Source organism: Malaclemys terrapin, chromosome 2 (assembly GCF_027887155.1).
Source record: "Malaclemys terrapin pileata isolate rMalTer1 chromosome 2, rMalTer1.hap1, whole genome shotgun sequence".
NCBI lineage: Eukaryota > Metazoa > Chordata > Testudines > Emydidae > Malaclemys > Malaclemys terrapin.
The window spans coordinates 111,511,115-111,535,707 of NC_071506.1; the positions used below are offsets into that span (position 1 = coordinate 111,511,115).

A 24,593-nucleotide genomic window follows, 5' to 3' on the forward strand; every position below is an offset into this window, starting at 1 on the left:
TTGATTCAACCACCATTGTATTTATCAGTTATTAAAAATGTGTAATGATACAGTACATGGTTTACAAACCTCACTTACGTTATGAATCATAATAGAGACTAAACAAACTAGAATGATGACCTTCCCACCAACCTAACAAAACAAGCATGTCATATTGCTGGTGCCAGGATCAGATGTGAAAGTGAGGTCCTGATTACCTGTGATAGTTAAAAGACTCTATGGCATCTTCCATAGCCTTAATACTGGCAAAAATCAGTAATGGACAGTAGTTTCTTTTCACGTGGCTCCTTAAGAACTTTATTCTTCAGTTTCAGGCTCAAACTACACACACAGTGAAGGGATCCCTGTACCTGCAACATACTTCATTGTCCTTAAGGATTAAAGTCCTATATATAGGTAGTGAAGTCTTTCAATTGGACTCCTCTGATTCAGAGTCCAACTGAAAGAAATGGAGGAACATACACCTTCTTCCAACTCCCCCAATATACAGGGTGTGAATATGAGAACAGTTAAGTCCCGATGGAGTCTCTGTATACACACCTCCCTTTGCACGTTACAACTGAACTTGGCACAGAGTTTGAATGTAAGGAACCCTAACTAAACTTAACAGAAATCTGAGTTGGTACAACTTGCATGCCAAAGGGCCAGAAAAGGGAAATGCAGTCAGGAAAGCAAGGTACAGAAGAATGGAGTTTTCACAGTAGAATTAAGGATACATAATATGGTATATATTGGGCTCTCTGTACATAAGTAAATGTCAGATGACAAGGATATTTTCCAAAGGTTTCCTTGAACCTTTGGACACTATGCAAATAGAAGTGGACTGCTGATAGACATATTAAATAGGAGGACAGACGTGCCAGATGCCAACTGCCCATCTGCACATCACTGCAAAAGTTAAGGATGCCTCTAACTAGTTTAAATCAGTTTATTAAAAAACTGAAACAATAATGGAGCAAGTGGCTCCCCAACTGCAATTCTTCAGTGTCAGGAGGCTGCAGGAGAGTCATGGGAATGAATGCTCCATTCCCAAGTACAGGAGTCCCTAAGGCTGATGGTTGCTAACTAATTGAGCCAACAGTATCTTCAGAATATCTTCACATCTATATTTATTTTTCAGATATTTCTTTGGTACTAGATCTAGTGTTCACTCTAGCTATAGCCATTCTATAGCATGGTGTCAGTTCCAAAGTAGAAGTTAGAAAGTTATGGAAACAAGGAGACCATTTGGATTTTGCAAGCCCAAAAGAAAATGTGTACCAACTACTTACATGTGAAGAAGTGAAATTCCCCACTGACAGGTTTGCAGAAACGAGATTTTATTTACACAAGCAAGTCTATCTTGAGATTCTATTCAACTCTTTACATTTCTAGAATATTTACATGATTTCAAGATGCTTCATGAATAGAGTGATGAACAAACATTACAAAGGCTGTCAAAAGCTTAGCAAAACAACCACCCATCCTTGTGCTTTAAAACGTACGGTCTAGAGTAATGTAGAAGAAATGTAATGTTAGCACCTTGGTCATAACGGTCATGCTATATATTCATGTAAGACACTTTTAGAAAGCATTAGGGATTTCAGAGGTGACCGTATCCAGAGGCTGCCAATGACAATTCATGAGTGAGTCATAGAGTTCTTCACTTCTCTCCATAAATTCTCTATTCATTTCATCAACATCCAGATGGAGCTGTGGATCTGTAAAAATAAACCCAGTAAATAAAAATAAATTGGCCCAGCACAAAAAGACCTACACAGGTACACAAAAAAGTAATGGCAAGAGCTTCATACGTGACATGTGGTTATTGTTATTCATTGTACCAATCTTTCCACCCCAAAAAACCCTCTGCAAACTGGACTTTAAAATAAACCCCATACACAATATTAAATTACATTAATGCTTAAGGTTAAAGTACAGAGACTACATTACTACTTTGTGAAAATTTAAATTCTATTAAAACAAACTTGCACAGACTTGTTGAAGGTATTAACCTAAATTATACATCCATTGCTACAAATTTGTGAAATATCATTACCCCTACATTTAAAAAGGAGAGAAAATGCATGCCAGGATATGCTTTCCTAATATCCCAGTATCCAACATACACTTATTTCTCAGGTACAAGGGTGAAAAGTTGCTGAAGGACTTAGGTTCAAAAATCTTACTTTGATGTCTGGTCAGGTTCAGACAGACAATCATGATAAATAGCAATTCAAGCAGGGAAAGAGCCCTCTGGCATAAGCTAGCTTGCCATTATGGTTAGATAAACGATAGGGCATCCCACTTTGTTTGGGACGGGGGGGGGGGGGAGGAGGGAGAGAAGAGTTCTGTACAAAATGTAACAGATCTCTTTTGCTTTTTAGCATATGATTCTGTTAAGCAGTATGGATATTAATCATGCTGTAAAACATTTAAGAAACCTGTTTTCTACGGAGATATTTTTAAAACAGAGTCAAGGCTGTAAAGACCTGGAGAAATTATGAGATGGAAATTAGCACATCGATGAAAATTAGCGGAGTGGGACAAAAGACTATTTTATCTTCATGTAAGAGCAAGTTAGAAGAAAGTCATTTGTTTTAAAAAGAGTGCCAAGTCTGAAAACTCCTAATTTTACATACAACATAAGTTACGTTACATTCCCAACTTGCTGACCTCTGTGCCAGTATTTAGAATAGTTCATTTGGAAATGAAAATGGAATATTTGTAGATTTTTTTCCATGAACTAGCACTACTTTATCAGCAGTTCTGTATAGAAATTTTATAAAGCCAGACATTATTAGGACCAAACAAACAATCAAAGTATGATAGCATTAGCGTTACCTTCAGTTATTAGTTCATCATTGCTTTCAGCCACAATTGGGGTCTCCTGAAATAAACAAGAATATGTTTGTGTTAGTTTTATAGAAGCGTAATCATTATTAATTCCAGGTTCTTCAGAAATTTTTACATTCCATTATCCAAAAAAAGGATTTTCAATGTATTCATGCATCTTCAAGGAAAGTCTTAAAAGCTGTAAAAAATGTTTTTTCCCCCCCAAACCTCAATCCATTCCCTTTCTAAAAAATAGACATTCAGGAGAAAGGCAATTTTATAGTTTAGTATGGCTTAGAACAACTAGAGAATTACATTATGTGCATTATGGACAGACTTATTAGAATAAAAAGTTACATACAGATAATGTTAGTCACATTTGGAAAAAAATGCAAGAACAAATGGTACATATTTAGAGGATTATAGAGGTTTAATGCTAGAGAAATGTATCATGTAAAGGCTTGGATTTTCAATCTGCCACTTAGTCCTTATTTTACACATTATCATAGGCTTTAAGCATGGTTTCCATGTTAAAACTAAAGGGGGGAAAATGACATACAGCTCTGTTATCAATTATTAAACTCATTATGTAATTTAAGATTTTGGCAAGAACTTGTCTTCAATGTAAATTCAGTAACATCAATACCTCAAATACAGCTGGAGTCACAATTGACTCTCTTATAGCAGAATCTCCAACAGCATGCATGTTGTCATAGGAAGGATAGCTATAGTTGTAATCAGCATAAGGATCATAACCCCACTGTGAGTAGTAGTTCTGATAATCTTGATAATAATCATTATAGTTATAGGACTGATACCGCTGGAATTCTGCTTTCATTCTAAAAACATTTAAAAGTGTATAATTAGAATTTAAGAACTGGATGCAAGACTGATTTTAGTTTAAAATTAAACAATTCAGTAAGTCTTTGTACATCAAATTATGAAGGTGAACATTTCTCTGAAAAAGTTGCCAGAAATGAAAGGGTGAGGAAAATCACTGCACAGTACTTTTCATCTGTGTTTATAGAGAAGTAAATGGTCTCACCTCTGCCAATACCAATAGTAATTACTATCCTGGGTAAAATCCAAATCCATGAAACTACTACTACTTCTATCCATTTACTTTAAAGTAAGTTTCAGTGTCAGCATAAACACAGTTTCTGCAGCTAAAGCCTAGTGCTCTGCTATAGATTGGTTAAGTAGTACTTGTCAGACAGCTATCAAGTACAGCTGCTTTAAAGCTACATTCATCCCCTCCCCACACACAGTTCCTCACATCTTCTTGTCAATTGCAGGAAATGGGCCATTTTCATTACCACTACAAACAGTTCTTTTGCTCTCCTGCTGATAATAGCTCACCTTAACTGATCACTGTCGTGTGTGTGTGTGTGTGTGTGTGTGTGTGTGTGTGTGTGTGTGTGTGTGTGTGTGTGTGTGTGTGTGTGTGTGTGTGTGTGTGTGTGTGTGTGTGTGTGTGTGTGTGTGTGTGTGTGTGTGTGTGTGTGTGTGTGTGTGTGTGTGTGTGTGTGTGTGTGTGTGTGTCTTCCTAATGAAGTGGGCTGTAGCCCACAAAAGCTTATGCTCAAATAAATTTGTTAGTCTCTAAGGTGCAACAAGTACTCCTGTTCTTTTTGCGAATACAGACCAACACGGCTGCAACTCTGAAACCATTCTTTTTTATTTAGCTCTTTGTTGTCTGTGGCTAATTACTAAATCTTTGTTCGGGGGGGACGGGGGGGGACAAAAAAACAAAAATCCCAAAGAGATCCCAGATTATATTTTAAGGAGCATCTGACTCTTTTTTTTTTTTTTTTTTTTTTTTTGGGTAAAAACAAAACACACCACACACCACACAACCTACCGCTCACACATTTCCCTCCTCCCCCACACACACTCCGCCTGAACTTGTTTTGCATAGAGACTGGTTTGGCATTCAACAGCTGCCAGAGTTTATTTCCCATCTGAAGTTGTAATCCTGTTTATGACACTCATTGCCACAACAATTTATGAAGTCAGAAGTGGGAAATAAGCAGCAAAAGCACATAAACTCTAAAAAGGAGCCGGATTCATTTACTAATAGAGAGTGAAGGAAGAAATGTAAAATAGTTGTTTGACAATTTTTTCTTCAAAAAAATTAGAAAACTCCCTAATTTAGATTCATCTGATACTCATTCATCATTATACAATATACAATGATGTCAGATGGACTGATTGCACATTCCAGAGACATATCAGATTTTCAATATTTAATACCCATGCTAAATGTGGCCCTGTGCAGGCAGACTCCTGTACTTGTAGGGCCCCCCCATTTACTTTGATAGTTCTCTACACAGAAAAGCCACTTGTATGGTCTGCCCCTTAACCAAGAAAGCAAAATTAAAATAAACCAAAATAAAGTAAAACCTCTAGTTTAAACCTAAATTTGAAACAGATTAATTTTTTTTTTTTTTTGGTAAAAGGCACAGAAGTCAACCAGTCTGTCATTACTAAATTAGAAATATAAATCACTATAGGACCTACACATAAGTGCCTTTGTCAGGAAAGCTGCACCCACACTTTAATGACAGTTACTAGCATAACAAGAGAATGGGATAATACTTAAACAAACTGAACCAAGTTATCTTTTCTCAATTATTACACAGAGGAACAATCAAGTTACTTTTACCAAATGGAAAAGGACGAAATTAGCAAAGAAAGGCATTGAAGTTTTTGAAAGGACCTTAAAAAAAAAAAATAAAACCCACACTCTTTATTGTTTATAGGTATCCAACACTGATCTGGTTTTGGAGCGTGAAAGACTTAAACATACCCCACATCACAGGATCGCCAAAAGGAGAAACAGACATTTTGTTCATAACCTGACAGTTTGAAGACAATGGTATCTAGCTCTCAGACCAGCTTTGGGTAGTGCCAACTTGAATTAGAAGATTTATCTCCTTTAAGGGGAAAAAGGTAATATTTACAAGGTCTGGGTATACCTAGAAAAGGGAGCTTCATTTTTGGATATTTCCACTGACTAACAGGAATACAAGGCAAGGTAATTTAAGTATGTTTAGGAAGTTTCATCCTCTTTGTTACATGCTATTTCACCCATGTACTGGATGAGCGAACGTATGTCAATTTGATATCAACCTACCCAAACCTAACTGGTAAAAGCGGGGATTGCCTCATATACACTTTTTAACTGATTAAGAGTTTAGGAGGCAGAACAAGGAACCTTTTAAGAGTGGTTCACAGTCCTCACTTGCATGTTAATAACTTCAAAGTCAGGAATCCTTGGACCACATTGATGGAAGTTGGTGTATTTTCTGTATATCGCATTTGGGATCTGGTTTTGGCTTTTGTACTATAGACTTTTTTGTTCTCCCTGCTTAAGAGTGCTCCTTCACTTCATCAGATCACTGTAAAATAAACCCTGTGCTATTTTCATTGGGAAACTTTTTTTTTTTAATTTACTCTGTAAGGCCCTGATCCTGAAATCACTTATGATGTGCTTAACTTTGCTATTATGAATAGCCACATTGATTTCAATGGGACTATTCACAGTAGTAAAGTTAAGCACATGCTCACTTAGGAGCTTTTGAAAAAACATTTACCCCAGGATTCTGGCCAGGCTCTAGGTACTTCATGGTTACCAGAAAGGAAAAGCAGATAGAGAAGCACTAACTAGAAGAAATGCAAAACTAGATCCTTTATGTCATGAAATATGGGATGACACCACCATTACAGTAGATGAGATATGCTTGGACAAGGTGAAGCTACCAGTGTTTAATGACTTCCTTTAATTCCTGTATCAGTACAAGACTGATTCATTACCTTTTAGAAATTCCTATACTCAGTCGGATTCTTTTTCCACCTAGACCTGGTGCATTTTGGCAGTCTTGCAGTGCTCTCATCTGATCACCTTGTTCACCAAATCTGACAAAGCCATACCCCCTGCAAATTTCAAAATGTAGATATTGTAGTAATTCCAGTATACACACCAATAACATTATAACAGAGTTAATAAGTTTAGTGTTTTCTTCGGCAGACAAAACCCTTATTTAGCATTGTAGCTACTATGGCTTACAGTACATATTTGCTTTCTATCTTTTTTCTTTTGTTTTTAAAACACCCGTGCTAAATGCTTTCTCTCAGAGCTGAAAGTCGTGTCAAAAAGCAAATACTGACAGCTGATTGCAGTTAGATTAATAGAGCAAGCTTCTTTTAATGGTGGTTCTCAACAAAAGAATAAATAAAATAAAAACAAGTGTTACCTGTGTATCTAGGCAGACTCCATATTAATGGCAACTGATTTACCCACATTCTCAATTAGTGTTAACCAAGAACTATCAATTTACAGTACTTAGCATTTTAAGAAGAAAAGTTCACTCTCTCAGTACTTTGTGTTTCTTGTCCACAAAGTGTCCTGTGATCTTAATAGGGAACCAGCAACAAAGAGTTATAGTCCCAGCCCTGCCACTGATTCACTGGGTGGCCTTGGGCAAGTCACAAACTCTCTCTGGGCCCTTTTTGCTGCTGGTAAAAGCAGGTTCAACTCCACTGACTTCAGTTTGTGGCCCCTTGTCTATTTTCCCCATCCATCAAATGGTGATAATACTTAGCCCTCAATACAGCTCTTGATTATGCATTAGATGCACTGCTGGGCATGAGCAGAGCCCCATTAATTCAATGTACATCTCCTTTGCCTCCCCAGGTAAATTTTCTGGCATGCAAATATGTGCACAGTGAAATCACAATTTAGCCTATTACATGTGCAATCCAGACAAAGACTTGAAATAGCACAAGGGATTTTCCTCAAATACTGCATTGTTTTTAGACTTTAACCTCTGTTCTACCCTCTCTTTGCCCCGGGGGGAGAGAAGAGGGAGACGACGACACCACAGAAACAGGATACAGATTTAAGTCTGACCAAGTGGTTTACATATAACTGTCTACAGTCCTTTTATAAGCAGCATTTTGATTGTGTAAAAATTACCTGGAGTATCCCAGTAGATCTGTGGCTATTTTGCAGTCAATGCATGTAGGGTACCTTTTCACAAAATAGTCATATAGCTGAAAATCATCCACTTCAGGAGTTAGCTCTCCTACAACTATTGAGAAATCTGGTCTAAAAGGGATTGATAAGAAATAATTAGATTGCAAGAATATTGAAATCTTAGAGACTGGTCAGAAAGCTGTTAGTTATTGCATATAACAAATAACTATGGGACTAATCCTGCAAACACGGTGGTCTATAGCACTACACACTGTAGTAATCGTTGCACTTGGCAGTGTACATGTTTGCAGGATCAGTCCAAATCTTGTAGTACAACCACTGTGGCGCAATATTCTCGAAGATTGCGAGTCCAGCCTACTTCTCTAGCTAAACAAGCTTTATTTCTGCTTTGAGAGAGAGCAGATGTCCAAGTCAATCCACCTTAAAACACACACACCCACACCGCTGACTGGATTTTACTATCTTAGTAAGAGGAAAGAAGAGGAGCAATAAAAATACCAGCAACAAACGAATAAATGCATATTGATGGATCTCAAAGTACTAAGTAAAATGGTAACCCCAAAAAAATATACACTATTGGTGTCACTCACGTCTCAGCAAAGATTTGACAGCAGAGTGGTGTAATGAAATCTCATTACAAAGACTATTACTTTTACAAAATATACTGGCATAAACAATACTGGCACTTACATAAGAACCTCCATTTAAGAATCTCAAAGTATTCATTCACTGCTCACTATTGATTTAGATGGATTGTTATGGACAGGGGCTAGTTCTTCTGGTCTGTTTCAAGAGCTTTTTACCTGATTGGAAGATTAACAACACTAACATAGTCTGTTCTTCCTGCTTTTATTTTGTTCTTTTTCTTTCGTTTTTTCTGTGGTCCTCTCCACCAGCTATAGGTTTGTAGGGACTCTCTTTTGTTCTTCCCCATTGTATCCTGCTGGGATGAAAAAAGCTTTATAGTACTTAGTCTCATTTAAATTCCTCCCACCCACTCCCCATCACCACAGGTGATTTCCCCATATTCACCTTGCCCTTGAAAGAAGCCTGGGGTCCCATCTCTCCCTCCGCCTCCCATGAGGGAAAGCAGCCTCTGGGGAAAATGCCTGGCAAAAATAACAGAGCCAAAGGATTGTATGAACAGCCATATTCCCCTGACTTGTCAATCTGGCTAAAGGATTGAAAGCTTCCTCTTGGAATTAAAAAAAGTAAAATAAAATAAAGCAGTTATCCCTTAGATGCTGGCCAATCCTAAATGTTAATCACTTTAAGGACCGGACTGCGCCTAAATGTTCTGTAGGACTTGCTAGAGCAGTGTTTCTCAATGATTGGTCTGTGAACCAGCGCTAGTCCCTGAAATCTTCCTGACACAGTTTAGGAAGGCAGCACGCTGGTCGCTGGCATCAAAAAAGGTTGAGAAACACTGTGCTAGAGCACTCTAGTAGCATTTTTTTGGGTGACTGAAAGGCACAGCTAGGTCATCACTCTTGCCTAGAATGAGCCTCAACTGGCCCTGCCTCCCTTTTGCTGGAAGCTCTTCCCTTCCTGCTGCTGTGAGACACCTCTCCTCACAGCTAGTTGTCAGTCACTCGCTCAGGCCAAGAACCAAGAGGAGGCTGGTAGATGGGATGCAAGGGGAAAGCAGACGAGGGACACAGATAGACTCTAGTTTGGAACCCAGGGGAACTCATGCCCAGATGCAGGGCAAAGAAGAAACAGGCAGAAAGCATGCCTCACTCAAAAAAGAGGAAGGAGGTAGGACAACTACAGAGAAGAGAAGGAGGGAGATGGTTGTAGAGTTAACGCAGGTCACGTTCCTCACCTTAGAATCTTAAGAATGAGGATTCTCATCCTTAGGGCTCCAAGAGTTAATACATTTGGTATTTCTCAATACATTTTACTTACTAGAAGTAGAACATTAATGTCTGTGTGAGTGCTTGCATATATCCTGCTCAGTGTGTGTTACAGGCAAGCCCCTCCATGAGAACTCACTTTTAAATAATGGGAAGTCCAATGCTTCATGTCAGGTCCCACAACCTGCTTCAGTTGATATAATTAGGTTTCCAGAGCAGGGGAGAGTAATTAATTAGCAAATTACCTGAAGGAACCACAGGGCTAGAATTCACCTACTCAGAGAAACTATTTTAGTTTTATATTTGCTCAGAATTCTGGATATGGTTTAGAATCCCTCCTAAGCACTGTGGACCTGGACTTGTTCTCACCAGATGATCTTACCTGGTTTGCCACTGTTCAGAAGTTTTCTTCACAAGGAATGCTGCACTGTTTCACAATTTATTCTGATCCTCTATTTAAAGAAAAAGGGGAGGAGGAGAGAAGCTTTTATGAAAAGTAATTCAACTTAAACTAAAAACATTTGTTGCTGCACAGCTGAGAACGTGTTCACTTTCTTTTAAATCTGATTTAAGAGATTTAACTTGGGGAATTTTGAAAGGTTCCAGAGCTTAGACTTGCATTGCAAAAGCCTAACCATAATACACTTATGCAGACTACTGCTATTGGCAACCACTGACCACTTGTGGATCAAATCATCATATCGTGACACAGCCTGACTTGGGGATAACCTGGAATGAGCACACGTATCCTTTCTATTCACCAAGACCAGTAATTATCTTTCAACTTCTCTATTCTAGAGGACAGTTGTGAGTTTTTGTTCTTATTCCACCACTGCCTCAAGGTGGAATATTATTTTAAATATGTGCTTGGTTGGTGGGGGATATAAGGTCAGCTTAGAAGTGAAGAAACATCTATCATCCAAAAGATTAAAAAGATAGCTAGCTCATTTTTATGGGCCTTTGAGGTTTCCTTGGTTCCTCCTCTCTTTGGGCCAAACTCAAAGATGCCTTGGTTGTTGGTGTAAGTTACAAATCAATAAGAGAGTGCAGAGTGGTACATATGGAAGAGGCAGCTGTGGCGGTAAAAGCAACAAGACAATATAAGGTAGAGAAAAGGGAGAATTTTGCCCTCCTGTATCTTTCCTAGCTACCGCCCTTCTGCCAGCTTGGTATGCAAATTTCACCCTCTTACTGACTTGCAATTTACATAGCCATTTAGCACCTCTGAATTTAGCCTCTCATTATTATTTGTATTACAATAGCGGCCAAAGGCCCGTGCTAGGGCTACAGCTTTGTGCAGTCATTTCATTAGTTTCAATGTCTTTTCCCCTTAGCTCACTCACTTGCTCTATACAATTTTTAAGGAAAATCTGAAATAGCTATTCACTATGTATTTTCTTTTAAATCATCTTACTAGTCAAACAATGTGGGGATTAAAGCAAGTCATTGCCCACAGCACTTTCCCTCAACAATTTTTTTAAAACTCTTACTGAATGTAAAAATCATTTGCAATAGAGTATTTTGTACACATTAATAAATGCTTGCCTGATGAAATTTCACCCCCTATTATTCCACATAACAGATTTCTGAAACATCTTACCCTAAAGTGGGATCTATGTAGCAAAATACGTAGTACATCTTTCATTCTAATGACTATGGGAACTATTACAAATTTAGTAAATCACAATAGTAACAGTTTGAAAACTTAAAACCCCGGTACTGCAAAGACTTTGAGCTTGTCTACATATGGAGTTATTCAGGAACAGCATCTGGGCTTTAAATTCACAACCTTCCTTAATGTAAATTAATTTTCATGTATAGACAAGCCCTTAAACACACACACAACTTTGTAACAGGTGAGCAATCCCACTGACTTCAGTGGGACTATTCATGTGACTAGTCATTCACATGCTTTAATCCAGTAGTCACCACCCAGTTGATCGCAATCAACTAGTCAATCCTGGGGACTCACCCAGTCGGTCATGATCTCCGGTGGTGCAGTGGAGCTGTCGCTAGGCTTGCTCCCTGCCTGCCTCAGCCCCACTCCGCTCCCGGAAGTGGCTAGCACAGCCCCACGGCCCCTTTGGGGTTGGGGGCAGGGGTCTTGGTGCAATGCTCCTGCCTGCAAGTACCACCACTGCAGCTCCCATTGGCTGGGAATGGGGAACTGTGGCCAATGGGAGCTGAGGGGTCAGTGCTAGCAAAGAGGGGCAGCATGTGGAGCTACGTGCCCCCCCCCCCCCAGGGGCATGTTGGCCCCTTCTGGGAGCAGTGTGGGGCTGGGGCAGGCAGGAAGCCTGCCTTAGCCTCACTGCACCACAAACCGGGAGCTGCTCGTGGTAAATGCCGCCCTGCGGGAGGCCCCACCCCAACCCAACCCCCTCCTGGAGCCAGCACCCCAACCCCCTGCCCCGACTCCCCTCCCAGAGCCAGCACCCCATACCCCCTTCTGCACCTAAACTCCCTCCCAAAGCTTGCACCCCCTGCCCCAGGCTCAGCCCAGAGCCTGCTCCCACACTACGAACCCCTCGGACCCCGGCACAGGGCCTGCACCCCCTCCCGAACCCCAACCCCCTTCCTCAGCCCGATTAAAGTGAGCGAGGATGGGGAAGAGCGAGCGACGGAGAGGGGGGGATGGAGTCAGCAGGGCAAGGCCTCAGGGAAGGGGTAGATCCTGGGTTGCCCTTAAATTCAAAAGGTGATCCAAAAGGTGGGCATAAAAAGATTGGAGACCACTGCTTTAATTTTTTCAGGATCAGCACTTCATTTTGAATTTCAGCAATTATTTTTTTTAACAATATGGGAGACTTTACAACAGCACTCTACTATTAACTCTTTCCTGATAGAGATGGATGTCATTTTGCACAAATTATGAAGTGCACATATTAGCAAAATGTGCATCAGCAAGGTTTTACTATAGTTCTGCTATTTAAAAAGAGACAGAGTCAACAGAATTCCACTTTTGTATAAAAAAAATAAAATTCTAATACTAGGCCTTTAGATTAAAAACTGTCCAATTTACTTTTGACCACTTATGCTGTTTGTTTTTGGACTTACCACTCTGTGTGCACATTTAATGCAAGCTGCAGCACAATAAAAAAGCAATTTGACCGCAGAAAAATTGTATCAGAAAAAAAAGTGATGCAATAATATCTTGATCACAGTTATCATGGTCTTCTATACGAAACAATATTTTGGGGATTTTATTCTCTGAGCTTCAGTGTTGTCATTTGATCTTTTCACTGTAATTCAAACAAATTTAAAAAAGTTAGAGGCATGCATATTGACAGGATACATTACTTTTTCATACTAACTTTACCATTTAGTTATTAAGGTCCCAATCCTGGAAAGACTTGCATGCTTAACTTCAAATATTTGACTCCAATAAAGCTACTCAATGGGACTACTCACGTTTAACCTTAAGCATGCATGTAAGGGCTTGTCTACACTGAACATTTTGTCTCTTTAATTATACTCATATAGTTAAAATGACAAAAATACCCTACGGTGAATTTAATTATATTTGTATCAAAATGCTTAGACTAGTATAACTTATTCTGGGATGGGAAGCAAAATAAGCTATACCAGCATAAAAAGCACCTTTATACGGGTCTAACTACATCCAAAATATGGCTTATAACTGTATAGGTAGAACATATCACCTGCTGACAGTCCTATCAGTAAAACTTTTTTAGTGTAGACCAGGCCTAATTTTTTCATGTAGTGAAAGATTTGTAAAGGTAAGCTTTAAAAAAAAAGACCATTATGCGACTATTGGTGCATAAATATTCTTAATTCCAATTCTTTTTTCAGACTTTATAGTAAAATGGAAAAACCATGGCCAGTGAATCAAATATCCAGAGGCATGGTTAAGACCTCGAAGCTGTAAGTCACTACACAGTAAAACAGAGGGGACACTCTCGGGCTGTGTAAGGGTGGGGATTGGTTATAGTTGATGAGGGGAGGGAAGCTGCTGCCCGCGGTTTGCGTGTGACGGTATTTATGTTGCGTGGCAAAGGCGCAGAGCGCCCCCGGGCAGGAGCGTTTAAAGGATCAGTAAGGGGGGGGGGGAGTACAGAGGGGGGATATTTTCACCCGCTGACCCAGGGCGGCCGTTTGACCCTGAGGGCAGCGACCCGACCCCCGATGGTCCCACGGGCGGATTCCCTCGGTGACTCTCCCCGGACTCCTGGGGGCGCGGGGAGTCAGCGGGCGGAGCCGCCCGCCGGGAGAGGGAGAGGGGGAGGGGCGGCGGCGGCTCCGGGAAAGGCCCAGGGGAAGGGGAAGGACAGACACCGCCCCGGGAGCGGGGGCGATAACCCTGTGAGGACGAGAGAAGCCCCTCCCCTCGGCCTCCCCCTGCTCGCGAGGCCCTCACTCCCCCCCCCGATCCGGTCCCGGCACTAACGTCTCCCATCCACGGCGTCGCCATAAGGAGCAGGACGGGTCCTACTTCCGCCCCCGCCCGGGACCTCACGCTGAGGCTGCCCCCAGCAACGCCTGTTACCCCAACGCCAGGGCCCTACCGCGCCCACAGCCCGCGCACTCTCTATCCGACTCGGGGATTCCAAGGGATACACCCCGGCTAGAAACCCCGAGGGGTGGGCCGCGGGCTCGGGGGTGTCCGGGCGTTGTTAATTCCGGCTCAGGCAGTGCCTGGACAGCCTGTGCGACGGGTGGATGGAAGGACCCCAGGCGTCGCCTCCGAGCGTGGGGGAAGGAGGACCGGGGTCGCGCCGCGAGATGGAGCTAGTCGGCGGCTGTTACGAGCAGATTCTTTTCGGGTTCGCGGTGCGGCCGGGGGAGGTAACGGCGCCGGGGCGGCAGCTGCTGGTGGCCCTCCCGTCACCCAGGGGCCCGGGTGCCCCAGTAACATACCGCGGAGATGCGCGCGTCCAATGCTGCCCGCCTCCACGCGGGCTTTAAGCAGGGTGGCTCCGCGCGCGCGCGCGCGCCGCCGATGGGTTCCCCCTGCTGGGCGCTCGTGGCCGGTGCGGTGAGAGGCGCGAGCTGTGAGCCGGGCGTGGCTGCTCGCAGCTGATCTGATCAGCGCCGGGGCCCGGCTTGCAGCAGGGGATGCCGGGAGTCCTGCCTGCTGCACACGACGGGCAGCCAACACTGCGCCTCCCTCTCGCTGCACGTCGCCAGCTCCATGTCAGCCCTCCCCTCCCCGCCCCAGGACCCAACCACATGCTGGTGCAACTCAGCATGTCTGGGGGCCTTGTCCCCTGCAGGGCTCTAAAAGCAGGCGCCTTTGCAGCCCGAGTTACCCGGCTGCAATGGGCATAGCCACACTCTCTTTGGCCCAGTCACCTCTAGAGGGGCACAGAGTGCCACACTTTTTATGATTATTATTTAGTACGTTTATTGTGGTCCTTAATACCTAACAACCAACCCAGAATCGGGCCCTGTTTTGCTGGGCATTGCCCAGACATAGAACACTAGATGGTCTGTGATCTGAAGCGTTTACACCCTACCTAGAGAAGACAGATACAGCGGGGTGGAAGGCATAAAACATACCTGCAGAAAAAACTATGTGATTGCAGCAAATGGCACATTAGTTCCACAATTTACCACCTCTGCTTCAACTACTCAAGGAAGCATCAAGGCTGCATAGTAAGGGTGGAGAGGGGAATGTCCAGAATATAGAATTGTAGAAGTGTAGTCTGGAAGGGCCCTCAGTAGGTCAGCTTGTCCAGTCCTCTGCACTCAAGGCAGGACAAAGTAATAACTAGACCGTTCCCGACAGGTGTTTGTCTAACCTGTTCTTAAAAACCTCCATTGACAAAGATTCCACAACCATTTTTCTTAATGTCCAGCCTAAATCTCTCTTGCTTCAATTTAAGCCCATTGCTTCTTGTCCTGGCCTCAGAGGTTAAGGAAAACAGTTTTTCACCTCCTCCTTGTAACAACCTTTTATGTACTTGAAAACTGTTATTTACACCCCACCCCCGGTCTTCTTTTCTCCAAACTAAACAAAGCAAGTTTTTCCAATCTTTCCTCGCAGGTCATAGTTTTTAGACCCTTAATCATTTTTGTTATTCTCCGCTGGACTTTCTCCAATTTGTCCACTTTTTTCCTGAAATGTATCTCCCGGAACTGGACACAATACTCCAGTTGAGGTATTATCGGCACCAAGTAGATTGGAAGAATCACTTCTAATGTCTTGCTTACAACAATCCTTCTGATGCATCCCAGAATGATGTTTGCTTTTTTTGCAACAGTGTTACACTGTTGACTCTCATTTAGCTTGTGATCCACTAAATAACCCCTAGATTCGTTTCCGCAGTACTCCTTCCTAGGCAGTCATTGCCAAAGTGCTGAAGGAGAAAGGGCAGGACTGGCTTGGATTTTCCTAAGAGCCTCGACTTGTCTCTTTCTTCTGGAAGCCATAGAACCTCTTTCCACGAAGCACCAATCCACCGCCATCACCAGTCACAAGCGAAGCTCTGGAGACCGTAGAGTTGTTAGGTTGATGGTGTCATTCTAATCATACAGTGACCACTAGGAAACTTCCTTCACAGGGTCCCATTAGATTTGTAACAGAATATAACGTTTTTGTATGTTTGGCAAAATGAGCATGGCTAATTTTTGCTATTTTAAAAATTAGTCTTATACTATGATATTGACAATCTAATCATAGACAAGTTAAAACATCACACTGGGTGTGTTTCTAAAAAGGTTCATTCGTTTTATATTTTGTTTTCAGAACTGGACGCCTATCCCTGACTTTACCCATCATGCCCACACTGCTTCATTATCAGCAGTAGCTGTGAATAACAGATATGTAGTCACTGGTAGCAGAGATGAAACAATCCAAATATATGATATGAAAAAGAAGATAGAACATGGGGCATTGCTGCATCATAATGGTAAGGGAACTTTTCTTTTTAGAGGTATTAATTACATGATTTACTGGTGGGTGTGTTTCTGTAACAGAGAACTGTCAATTTTTAATGGGGCCTCAGTTGAGATACCTTTGAAATGGATTAAGGAATTATCAAATGTACATAAATAAATAAATGTGACTTACTTTAGAGAGCGAGGGATCAGACAGAATTCAAAATTGTATGCTACAACAGACAAGGACAATAGAGGGGCATCAGTGATTTAAATATGGTAGTTAAACTTATTTTCATGAAGAAATATATAGTAAGTAAGCCAGGTTTCATCTAACAAGCAGAACAAAAGGCTGGCATGTTTGGATGTTAGAGGCAGGCTGTTCTTTCACAGATAGAGAGGCATTGCTGCATGTTTTGTGCATGCATTATTCTTGCAAATAATGTATGAGGTGTACTTATAATGATGTAATTCCTAGACAGGTATTATGTAAAAAGGTATCTGCTATAGGTGTGATGCAAAATGACAACAATTTAAGTGACTTTCATTTTGCACTTCAAAATACAATTTCATATGTGTGACTTTATTGGAAGTTATGCAATTAAGTTTTAAAATATTAGCATGTCTTTAAGTGAATATCTTGCGTTTTATATAAAACTATTTTTTGTGTAGTATTTTTATTCAGGGTGTCATAATGTAGCTTAATAGTGCTGATCTTGTTCTGTAGGCACTATAACTTGCCTGGAGTTCTATGGGAATGCACACTTATTGAGTGGAGCAGAAGATGGATTAATTTGTATTTGGGACACAAAGAGATGGGAATGTCTGAAATCCATTAAAGCACATAAGTGAGTCTTCTAACCTGCTTCTTTTTTAGATATTTTTGGTTATTTATGTGACAAAGAAAATACGATTAACTTTTTGTTGTTGACTTTATTAGGGGGCATGTGACATCTCTTTCTATTCACCCTTCTGGAAAATTAGCTTTGTCAGTAGGAACAGACAAAACATTAAGGTGAGTCAAAACTGGCTGAAAATCTTACTTAGTGAAATTTACTACTAAGTTCTCTTATTGAATTATAAGCAAGGATTATATATTGGGACTAGACTGTGAAGCAAGGATCAGGGAAGCATCTGTGACGCTGCTGTCAGTTGACCTATGTAACAGTGTATGTTTTCACACTTGCAGGATTCCTGGTCTATCAAAATGTACCTTTGAATTTCACTTTGTTTTATACTAGGCAGAGATTATGGTTGGGATAAGGGTCACTCTAGAATCTAGACAGAGTACATCTGTGCCTGAGCCTACACTTAAGTTAGGTCATCATAGCTATGTCAGTCAGGGATGTAAAAAAAACCCCGCACACCTCTCACCGACATAGCTATGCCAACCTAACCCCCAGCGTAAATGCAGCTATGGTTATGGTAGAGGGCTGCCGTTGACATAGCAACCATCATTCAGGGAGGAGGTGTTCCATCAGTCTAGTCTGCATCGGGATAGCTCAGTGGTTTGAGCATTGGCCTGCAAAACCCAGGGTTGTGAGTTCAATCCTTGAGGGGGTCATTTAGGGATCTGGGGCAAAAATCTGTTTGGGGATTGGTCCTGCTTTGAGCAGAGGGTTGGACTAGATGACCTCCTGAGGTCCCTTCCAATCCTGATATTCTATGATCTATGAATACTAGGGGGTCATGCTGGCATAGTTATGGTGATGTAGCTATACTGGTGAAGTCTCCATAGTGTAGCTGTACCTAGCACTTTGAAATTTCCTCTTAGCTCCATTGAAATATTAAAGAGTTAATATTCATCCTGTTGACTCTGTAGTATACAAAACTGGCCTTTTAACACACAGGAGTAGGGAAGCCCACCTTTATCAAACTGCTTCAGGGGTCAGCAAGCTTTCAGAAGTGGTGTGCCGAGTCATTTTTTCACTCTTAATTTAAGGTTTTGTGTGCCAGTAATACATTTTAACGTTTTTAAAAGGTCTCTTTTTGTAAGTCTATAATATATAACTAAACTACTGTTGTATGTAAAGTAAATAAGGGTTTTAAAATATTTAAGAAGCTTCATTTAAAATTAAATTAAAATGCAGAGCCCCCCGGACCAGTGGCCAGGACCCGGGCAGTGTGAGTGCCACTGAAAATCAGCTCGCGTGCCGCCTTTGCACGTGTGCCATAGGTTGCCTACCCCTGTACTAGATTGATGTCTTCTGTTAGCCTCAAGACTGATGTCAGTTGCAGATGGAACAAGTGCCAACCTTTCAGGGAAGAATACAAAGTTAAGAGATTGGTGTTGGGAGGAGGACTGGATGGCCTGCTCTAGACGGGAGTGCAGACTATTACATTTTTTAAAATAGCGACAGCATTTTAAAGTATTTCTTTTAAAGAACAATGCGAGTGGCAGTCTCGGGCACATGCTGCCACCCCTCCCCCCCCGTTGTGCACCAGCCGTAGTCCCGGGCCGCGCTGCCTCTCCTCCCCCCGCCCTCCCCCGAGCACCAGCGGTGGTCCCGGGCTGTGTGCCCACCCCTCCCTCCCCAGCACCAGCAGGGTCCCCGGCCACATGCTGTCCCCCTACACACACACAGCAGCGGCGGTCCTAGAGCACCTGCGGTGCCCCCAAAGCTCCCCCTCCACAGCACCCAAGATTTAGTCAGGGGTATATAGTACAAGTCATGGACAGGTCTGTGACCTGTCCATGACTTTTACTAAAAATACCCGTGACTAAAACATAGCCTTACCAATGGTTGGTAAATGGTACTTTAATTTCTCTGTGCTATTTTAAGTGATGAATATTCAACCCCTTTTTGGTATTTTACAGAACATGGAATCTTGTAGAAGGACGATCTGCCTTCATCAAAAATCTGAAGCAAAGTGAGTGTGTCAATCTAATCTGCAAAGTATTTATTAAAACTAAAATCAGATGAGTTCCTTTTATGTATGTGCATGTTTGTTTAAAAGATACACTGGGGTAGCCTTTGGTTTGCAAATGTTTGACTTTTTAATTATGGTAATTCCCTCTGCTCTACCTTATACTAAATATCAAAAGCACATATCCTCAATACAGAAATTGCCATGGACAGGCTATAGTAATACTATGGCAGAAATTTATTTCTTTCCTCAAATACACATTGTTAGGCTAAAAATCATTTTTTTTTTAATTCTGTACCTCTTTTAATTATAACACTTTAGATTATCAAAACTGAAAAATTAAAAAAAAAATAGTTTGCTATTTATTCTGGTAGTAGTAGTAGTATTTGTATTACTTTACTTTCTGCATTTATTTCAGCTTGGACATTGAAAATAGACTAGACAGTTTCTAAAGATTTTCACTTTTAGATTCCTTTGCACTAACATGAATTTGGGTTGCAAAGACTACAGAAAATGTTTGTTTTAAAATATAACTCTTTATTGGAAGTTTCTGTTTTTAGTTCTTTGGAACATTGATTTTAGGTAGGGTTTTGTAAAAGCTTGTTTTTACAAAACCTAAATTTTGCAACCCAACAATGTCTTTAAAAATCTGTTTTGCCACTACTAGATTTATTCCAGTACATATGAAGATTTGATATGATTTCCCCTTCCGGGTGGTAATATAATCTATCCTGAAAACACACATGCATATGCTTACATTTACTACTATGAGCATCATTGAAGTCAAAAGTACTATTCCTGATAATAAATGAAGCATTGGCAGAAATATTTGCAGGATTGGGGTCATATACATTGCATGTTAAAGATTCCAGAGTGAAGATGTCAAGAATGAGATTCAGAGTTTTTAAATTATTATTATGGCAAAACTTATGGTCTTTCTGGTTGTTTTTTACTTAAAATTGTTCAGATGCACACATAGTTAAATGGTCTCCCAGTGGAGAGAAGTATGTGGTGGTCGTAACTAATAAAGTGGATGTCTACAAACTTGAAACAGCATCTGTCAGTGGTGCCATCACAACTGAGAAGAGAATTTCTTCAGTTAGATTTATAACAGTAAGTAAATAAAAGAAGGGGGTGGGAAACGAAATTGTTTGAATTACTTTAGCCTCATCTGCATTTTCTTCTCTTCGTCTTCAAGGATTCTGTTCTTGCTATTGCCGGAGATGATGAAGTTATAAGACTGTACGATTGTGACTCACAAAAGTGCCTTTGTGAATTTAAAGCTCATGAAAACAGGTATTTTATATTTGTCCTGTTAAATTGTTTTAAAATTTATGGCAGTGCTGAATACACACTACTGCCTGGTTAGTGGCGACATTGAGAACATCTTGGCTTAATACAGTTTATTTTTATTTTTAAAATAGAAAGTAAACTGCCTTGTTTCTGATGTACTGAGTTGCAAATTCAATACAGATTTGTGCATTCTCACTGAATGTAAGTGTACACCTGTTGTTATATGAAACATGAAGGAATCCCTGTGTGAGATTTATTTTAATACCTCCCCACTGGATATATATGATGATCTTTTTATATATGTTAAATACAGTTTGTTGTGTGTATGTGATTTTAAATTGTCGTGGCTGTATTCTAAAGAGATACGGATTTATACCTCCAGATTATGATTTTTTTATCCATAAAATAGTTACAGCACAGGCACAAGAATTGCATAATGACCTATTTTGCCCCATCAGTGTGCCTCAAATCAGTTCTTGAGGAACTACTTTTTAAGAATTTCAGGTTTCATTTCTAATCTATCCTCGGCACGAGGGTGCCAAACGGTACTTAGCATTTTTTTATCTTGTTCCCAGAATCTCAGCTTACTCTTTTTTGTTTTTGTTTTTAATTAAAATGTCAAGCCCTTGTGGTTGAGGAGAGAATCTTGAAAACAAGCAAAACAAATTAAACAGATGCAGAGATGTTTGCCTGCATCTGCAGAGAACTGGAAATTATAGCTCGGAGAGGTGTGAACTGTTCTGTTCATCTAAATGGTCTTAGCTCAGATGCCCAATGATGATAATTTAGTCATCTATATTGTTCAATATTTCACTAATGATCAAAGCATGTAAGGAAGGAGAGGAAGGTGTGTTTGAAGTATAAATTGCCAAGAAAGGATGGAGACAGCGGAAAAAGAGGTGGAACAAATTGCATTGGAGGAATGTGCTTCTGTTCTAAAACACAGTGGGTATGTCTACACTGCATGTGGGAGTGAGTCTTGCAGCTCAGGTCCACAGATCTATGCCAGCGGGGCTCGCACTAGCGCACTAAACATAGCTGTGTAGAGGTAGCTTTGACGTGGCAGCTCAGGGTCTCAAGTCCACCTCAACCCTCAAGTTTGAGAACCCGATCTCCAGCCCAAACCACAATGTCTATGCAGGTATTTTGACAAACATGTACCAGAACTTAGTTGCTTTGGTAGTGTCTGCACCTTTTCCATGGTCTTCCCCACAAAGCAGTCATAAGTCTTGCTCAACACGAGGTACTAACTCAAACAGTTGTCCATCAATGCTAATTTTTAGATTGGATATTTTTCTAAAAGATGTGCTCTAGGAATTATTTTGGGTAAAGTTATGGCCTTTGTTATATAAGCGGTCAGACTAGATCACAATGGTCCCTTCTGGTCTTAGAATCTATGAATAAAAATAGAAAAAAATGGCATAAGGAGTCTCTTATTTCTTTCCTGAATCCACATAAGGATTGACTAGCAGGCTGTTACCAATTTATAATCTTGCAGTGGTATCCAAATGGACACCTATGTAAAATAGCACAGTTGGACTCCATCCAGGCCAGTAGAAAGGGAATCTTATATGTTCCCCTTTATCATTAAAGAACTATCTAGTACTCTGTCTTAATTTAGATGCCAATTCAGCAAAGCACTTAATCATATGCTAAAGTGCTGTTGCTATCAGTGAGTGTTCAGCATGTGCTTAAAATTAAGCACTTACGTGCTTTCCTGAATCAGGGTCCTAACAGTCCTCAATATGTATTTTTCAAAGGTACATATTGCTCCCAATGGCAGAATACAAAACAGATTAGTCCTGTGTATGAGCTGTATCTTACGTGCCTAAATCAAAAATATTCACATAAAGCATCCATAGTTTGTGGCTCTCTAAATGACGTGTAGAATGTTCTCTCTTCATTTTTAAATTCTGACAACTTCTTACCATTTGTCCTTATTGTTTGAAGCCACCTGTCATAGTATTAAGTATCCAGGTATTATATTTTGTTCTAGAATAAAAGACATCTACAGTTTTGAAAAGCAAGGACTACAGGTTATTGTTACTGCATCCAGTGATGGATACATTAAATTGTGGAGTCTTGAACTTGATAAGGTTAGTACATTAACAACTCATGGAAAAATTCTGGAGAACTAATTTGCAGGTTAACATTAGGTTTTAAAAAGCATGCTGTGACAGATTCCCCCGGGGTACCTCCTGGAACTGGCGTACCACAGAGCCCCACTGACCCACCAGCCTGGGCTCCCTTTACACAGTATTGCTGTGACAAGCTCTCTCCAGGCTCCAGCCTGCACTTTCACCAGAACACATACGGGTAGGGACACACCCAGCTACAGTTACATGCAGATGCTGTGATCAGCCCTGCATGGAAAGGCTCCAGCTAGGAAACTTCCCAGCTACTCAGGCATGCATCCCCTCTGGAGTGTAAACCCAAAATTATACCATCTTGCACTATGCAGGGAACTGTATAGTGTAAGCTCATGAAATTCGCCCTCTCCCTCAATGGGGAGAGGAATATACAACAGCTTTATGCCCCAAGTTATGACTCCCACACACTGGTTTTAGATACAGCAAAATAGTTTATTGACGGCAAAAGATAGATTTTAAGTGATTATAAGGGATAATAAACAGATCAAAGCAGATTACCTAGCAAATAAACAAAAATGCAAACTAAGCTTAATATACTAACGAGATTGGATATGAATAGCAAATTCTCACCCTAAGTGATAATACAAGCAGGCTGCAGATTCTTAGGAGGCAAGTTGCACTTGTTTATAGCTTGGAATTCCCATATGTTCCATTCACAGGCTAAAAATCCCTTTATCCTGGGTCCAGCGCTTTCCCCAACTCAGTCTTTGTTTCTTAGATGTTTCCAGGAGTCTTCCTTGGGTTGGGAGTCAGTGAAGAACCAAGATGATGTCACTCCCCTGCTTTATATAGCTTTTGCATATGGTGGGAACCCTTTGTTTCACAATTTGGTTCTCATGCCAGTTAGTGGAAAAATACTGATATCCCAAGGTGGAGGACCGGCACCAGGTGACCTGGTCACATGTCCCTGTCATAGCAGCCATTACTTGGATGCTGTCTGTAGCATCCTCAGGAAGGATCCCCAGGTGAAGATATGTTTCTCCTAAAGCCTATTGTTTCTTCCTAATGGCTCATTAACCTGAATGGGCCCTTCCCAGCCAGCCATCTAGACTGAAAGGATTTTGCCTCGTAGGCATTGCCCAGGAATGGCTACATGTGAAATAGATACATAGTCAATATTCGTAACTCCATAAACAAAAATGATACATGCATACAAATAGGATAATCGTATTTAGCAAATTATAACTTTTCCAATGATACCTCACATGACCTATCTTGCATAAAGTCATGATGATGTTATAATCATATCATAATATCACTGCAAAGAATATGGGGTGCAATGTCACACATGCATTTACAAATTATTTTTAAATATTGAATAAACCTGTTTGCAATCTAGAAATCCTGAACTTCCTCCACACCATGTTTATCAGAAATTTTTTATATATATGCACTTAGATCTTTTGGCTATCAATTCCTCTTACATAACTTTAAAAACTTTTAATTTTTAGTGGTGATTTAAAAAAAAAAATGAAATTCTCAAGTCACTTCACCCCTCCATCTTGTGCAAGGTTACGCTCTCCCTGATATCTAACTGGCCACACTTACAGCTTCCTAATCAATCTCTTATGCTTTGGTGGTTACTATAATGTTTGTAATGTTGGTGAGTAACACCACTCTTTAAAAACACAAAATGTATTATTTATTTTTTGTGTTCAAGAGGGGGAAAAATACAGTCCTGATTGAAAAAAATCGAAGATGGTGATACATTAGGCATTTCAATTTTATATTGAGCACTTTTATTTCAGTATTTATTCCAAACATTTTATTTTT

At 40.7% G+C, this 24,593-nt stretch overlaps 2 protein-coding genes across 5 annotated transcripts in view; one reads left to right on the plus strand and one right to left on the minus strand.

Moving 5' to 3' along the window:
- On the minus strand, positions 1-14,702 carry LOC128831089 (tRNA selenocysteine 1-associated protein 1-like). 3 transcript variants are annotated; one of them, XM_054017198.1, is made up of 10 exons: positions 14,548-14,702; positions 12,727-12,911; positions 10,052-10,121; positions 8,846-8,922; positions 8,617-8,756; positions 7,793-7,924; positions 6,631-6,750; positions 3,461-3,653; positions 2,824-2,869; positions 1-1,700 (listed from the first exon to the last, which is right to left on the minus strand). In XM_054017198.1, exons 4-10 carry the CDS (start codon positions 8,873-8,875, stop codon positions 1,564-1,566), a joined length of 798 nt encoding a protein of 265 aa, XP_053873173.1. In that variant the 5' UTR covers positions 8,876-8,922; positions 10,052-10,121; positions 12,727-12,911; positions 14,548-14,702; the 3' UTR covers positions 1-1,563. The 3 variants fall into 3 exon arrangements, with proteins under 3 accessions (XP_053873173.1, XP_053873174.1, XP_053873172.1); XM_054017199.1 differs by lacking the exon at positions 14,548-14,702 and adding an exon at positions 14,078-14,168 and having other exon boundaries at positions 8,617-8,753; XM_054017197.1 differs by lacking the exon at positions 14,548-14,702 and adding an exon at positions 14,078-14,168.
- Positions 14,342-24,593, plus strand: part of PAK1IP1 (PAK1 interacting protein 1) — a 16,529-nt gene continuing 6,277 nt past the window's right edge. The window contains exons 1-8 of one of the 2 annotated variants that reach the window (XM_054017195.1): positions 14,342-14,475; positions 16,379-16,541; positions 17,237-17,357; positions 17,450-17,524; positions 19,328-19,380; positions 20,345-20,490; positions 20,576-20,673; positions 22,667-22,766. In XM_054017195.1, the coding sequence (XP_053873170.1) occupies positions 14,350-14,475; positions 16,379-16,541; positions 17,237-17,357; positions 17,450-17,524; positions 19,328-19,380; positions 20,345-20,490; positions 20,576-20,673; positions 22,667-22,766 (882 nt within the window). In that variant the 5' untranslated portion in view covers positions 14,342-14,349. The remainder of the gene's footprint in view (positions 14,476-16,378; positions 16,542-17,236; positions 17,358-17,449; positions 17,525-19,327; positions 19,381-20,344; positions 20,491-20,575; positions 20,674-22,666; positions 22,767-24,593) is intronic. The other variant, XM_054017196.1, reaches the window with a different exon arrangement.

Excerpts from the sequence above, each read along its gene's own strand:
- LOC128831089 (XM_054017198.1), bottom strand. The coding sequence starts at position 8,875 with ATGGGACCCCAGGCTTCTTTCAAGGGCAAG. Across the intron at positions 7,925-8,616 it reads GTTGTTAATCTTCCAATCAG|ACCAGATTTCTCAATAGTTG; the intron begins GTAAAAAGCTCT and ends AATCCCTTTTAG. Across the intron at positions 2,870-3,460 it reads TGACTCCAGCTGTATTTGAG|GAGACCCCAATTGTGGCTGA; the intron begins GTATTGATGTTA and ends TGTTTATTTCAG.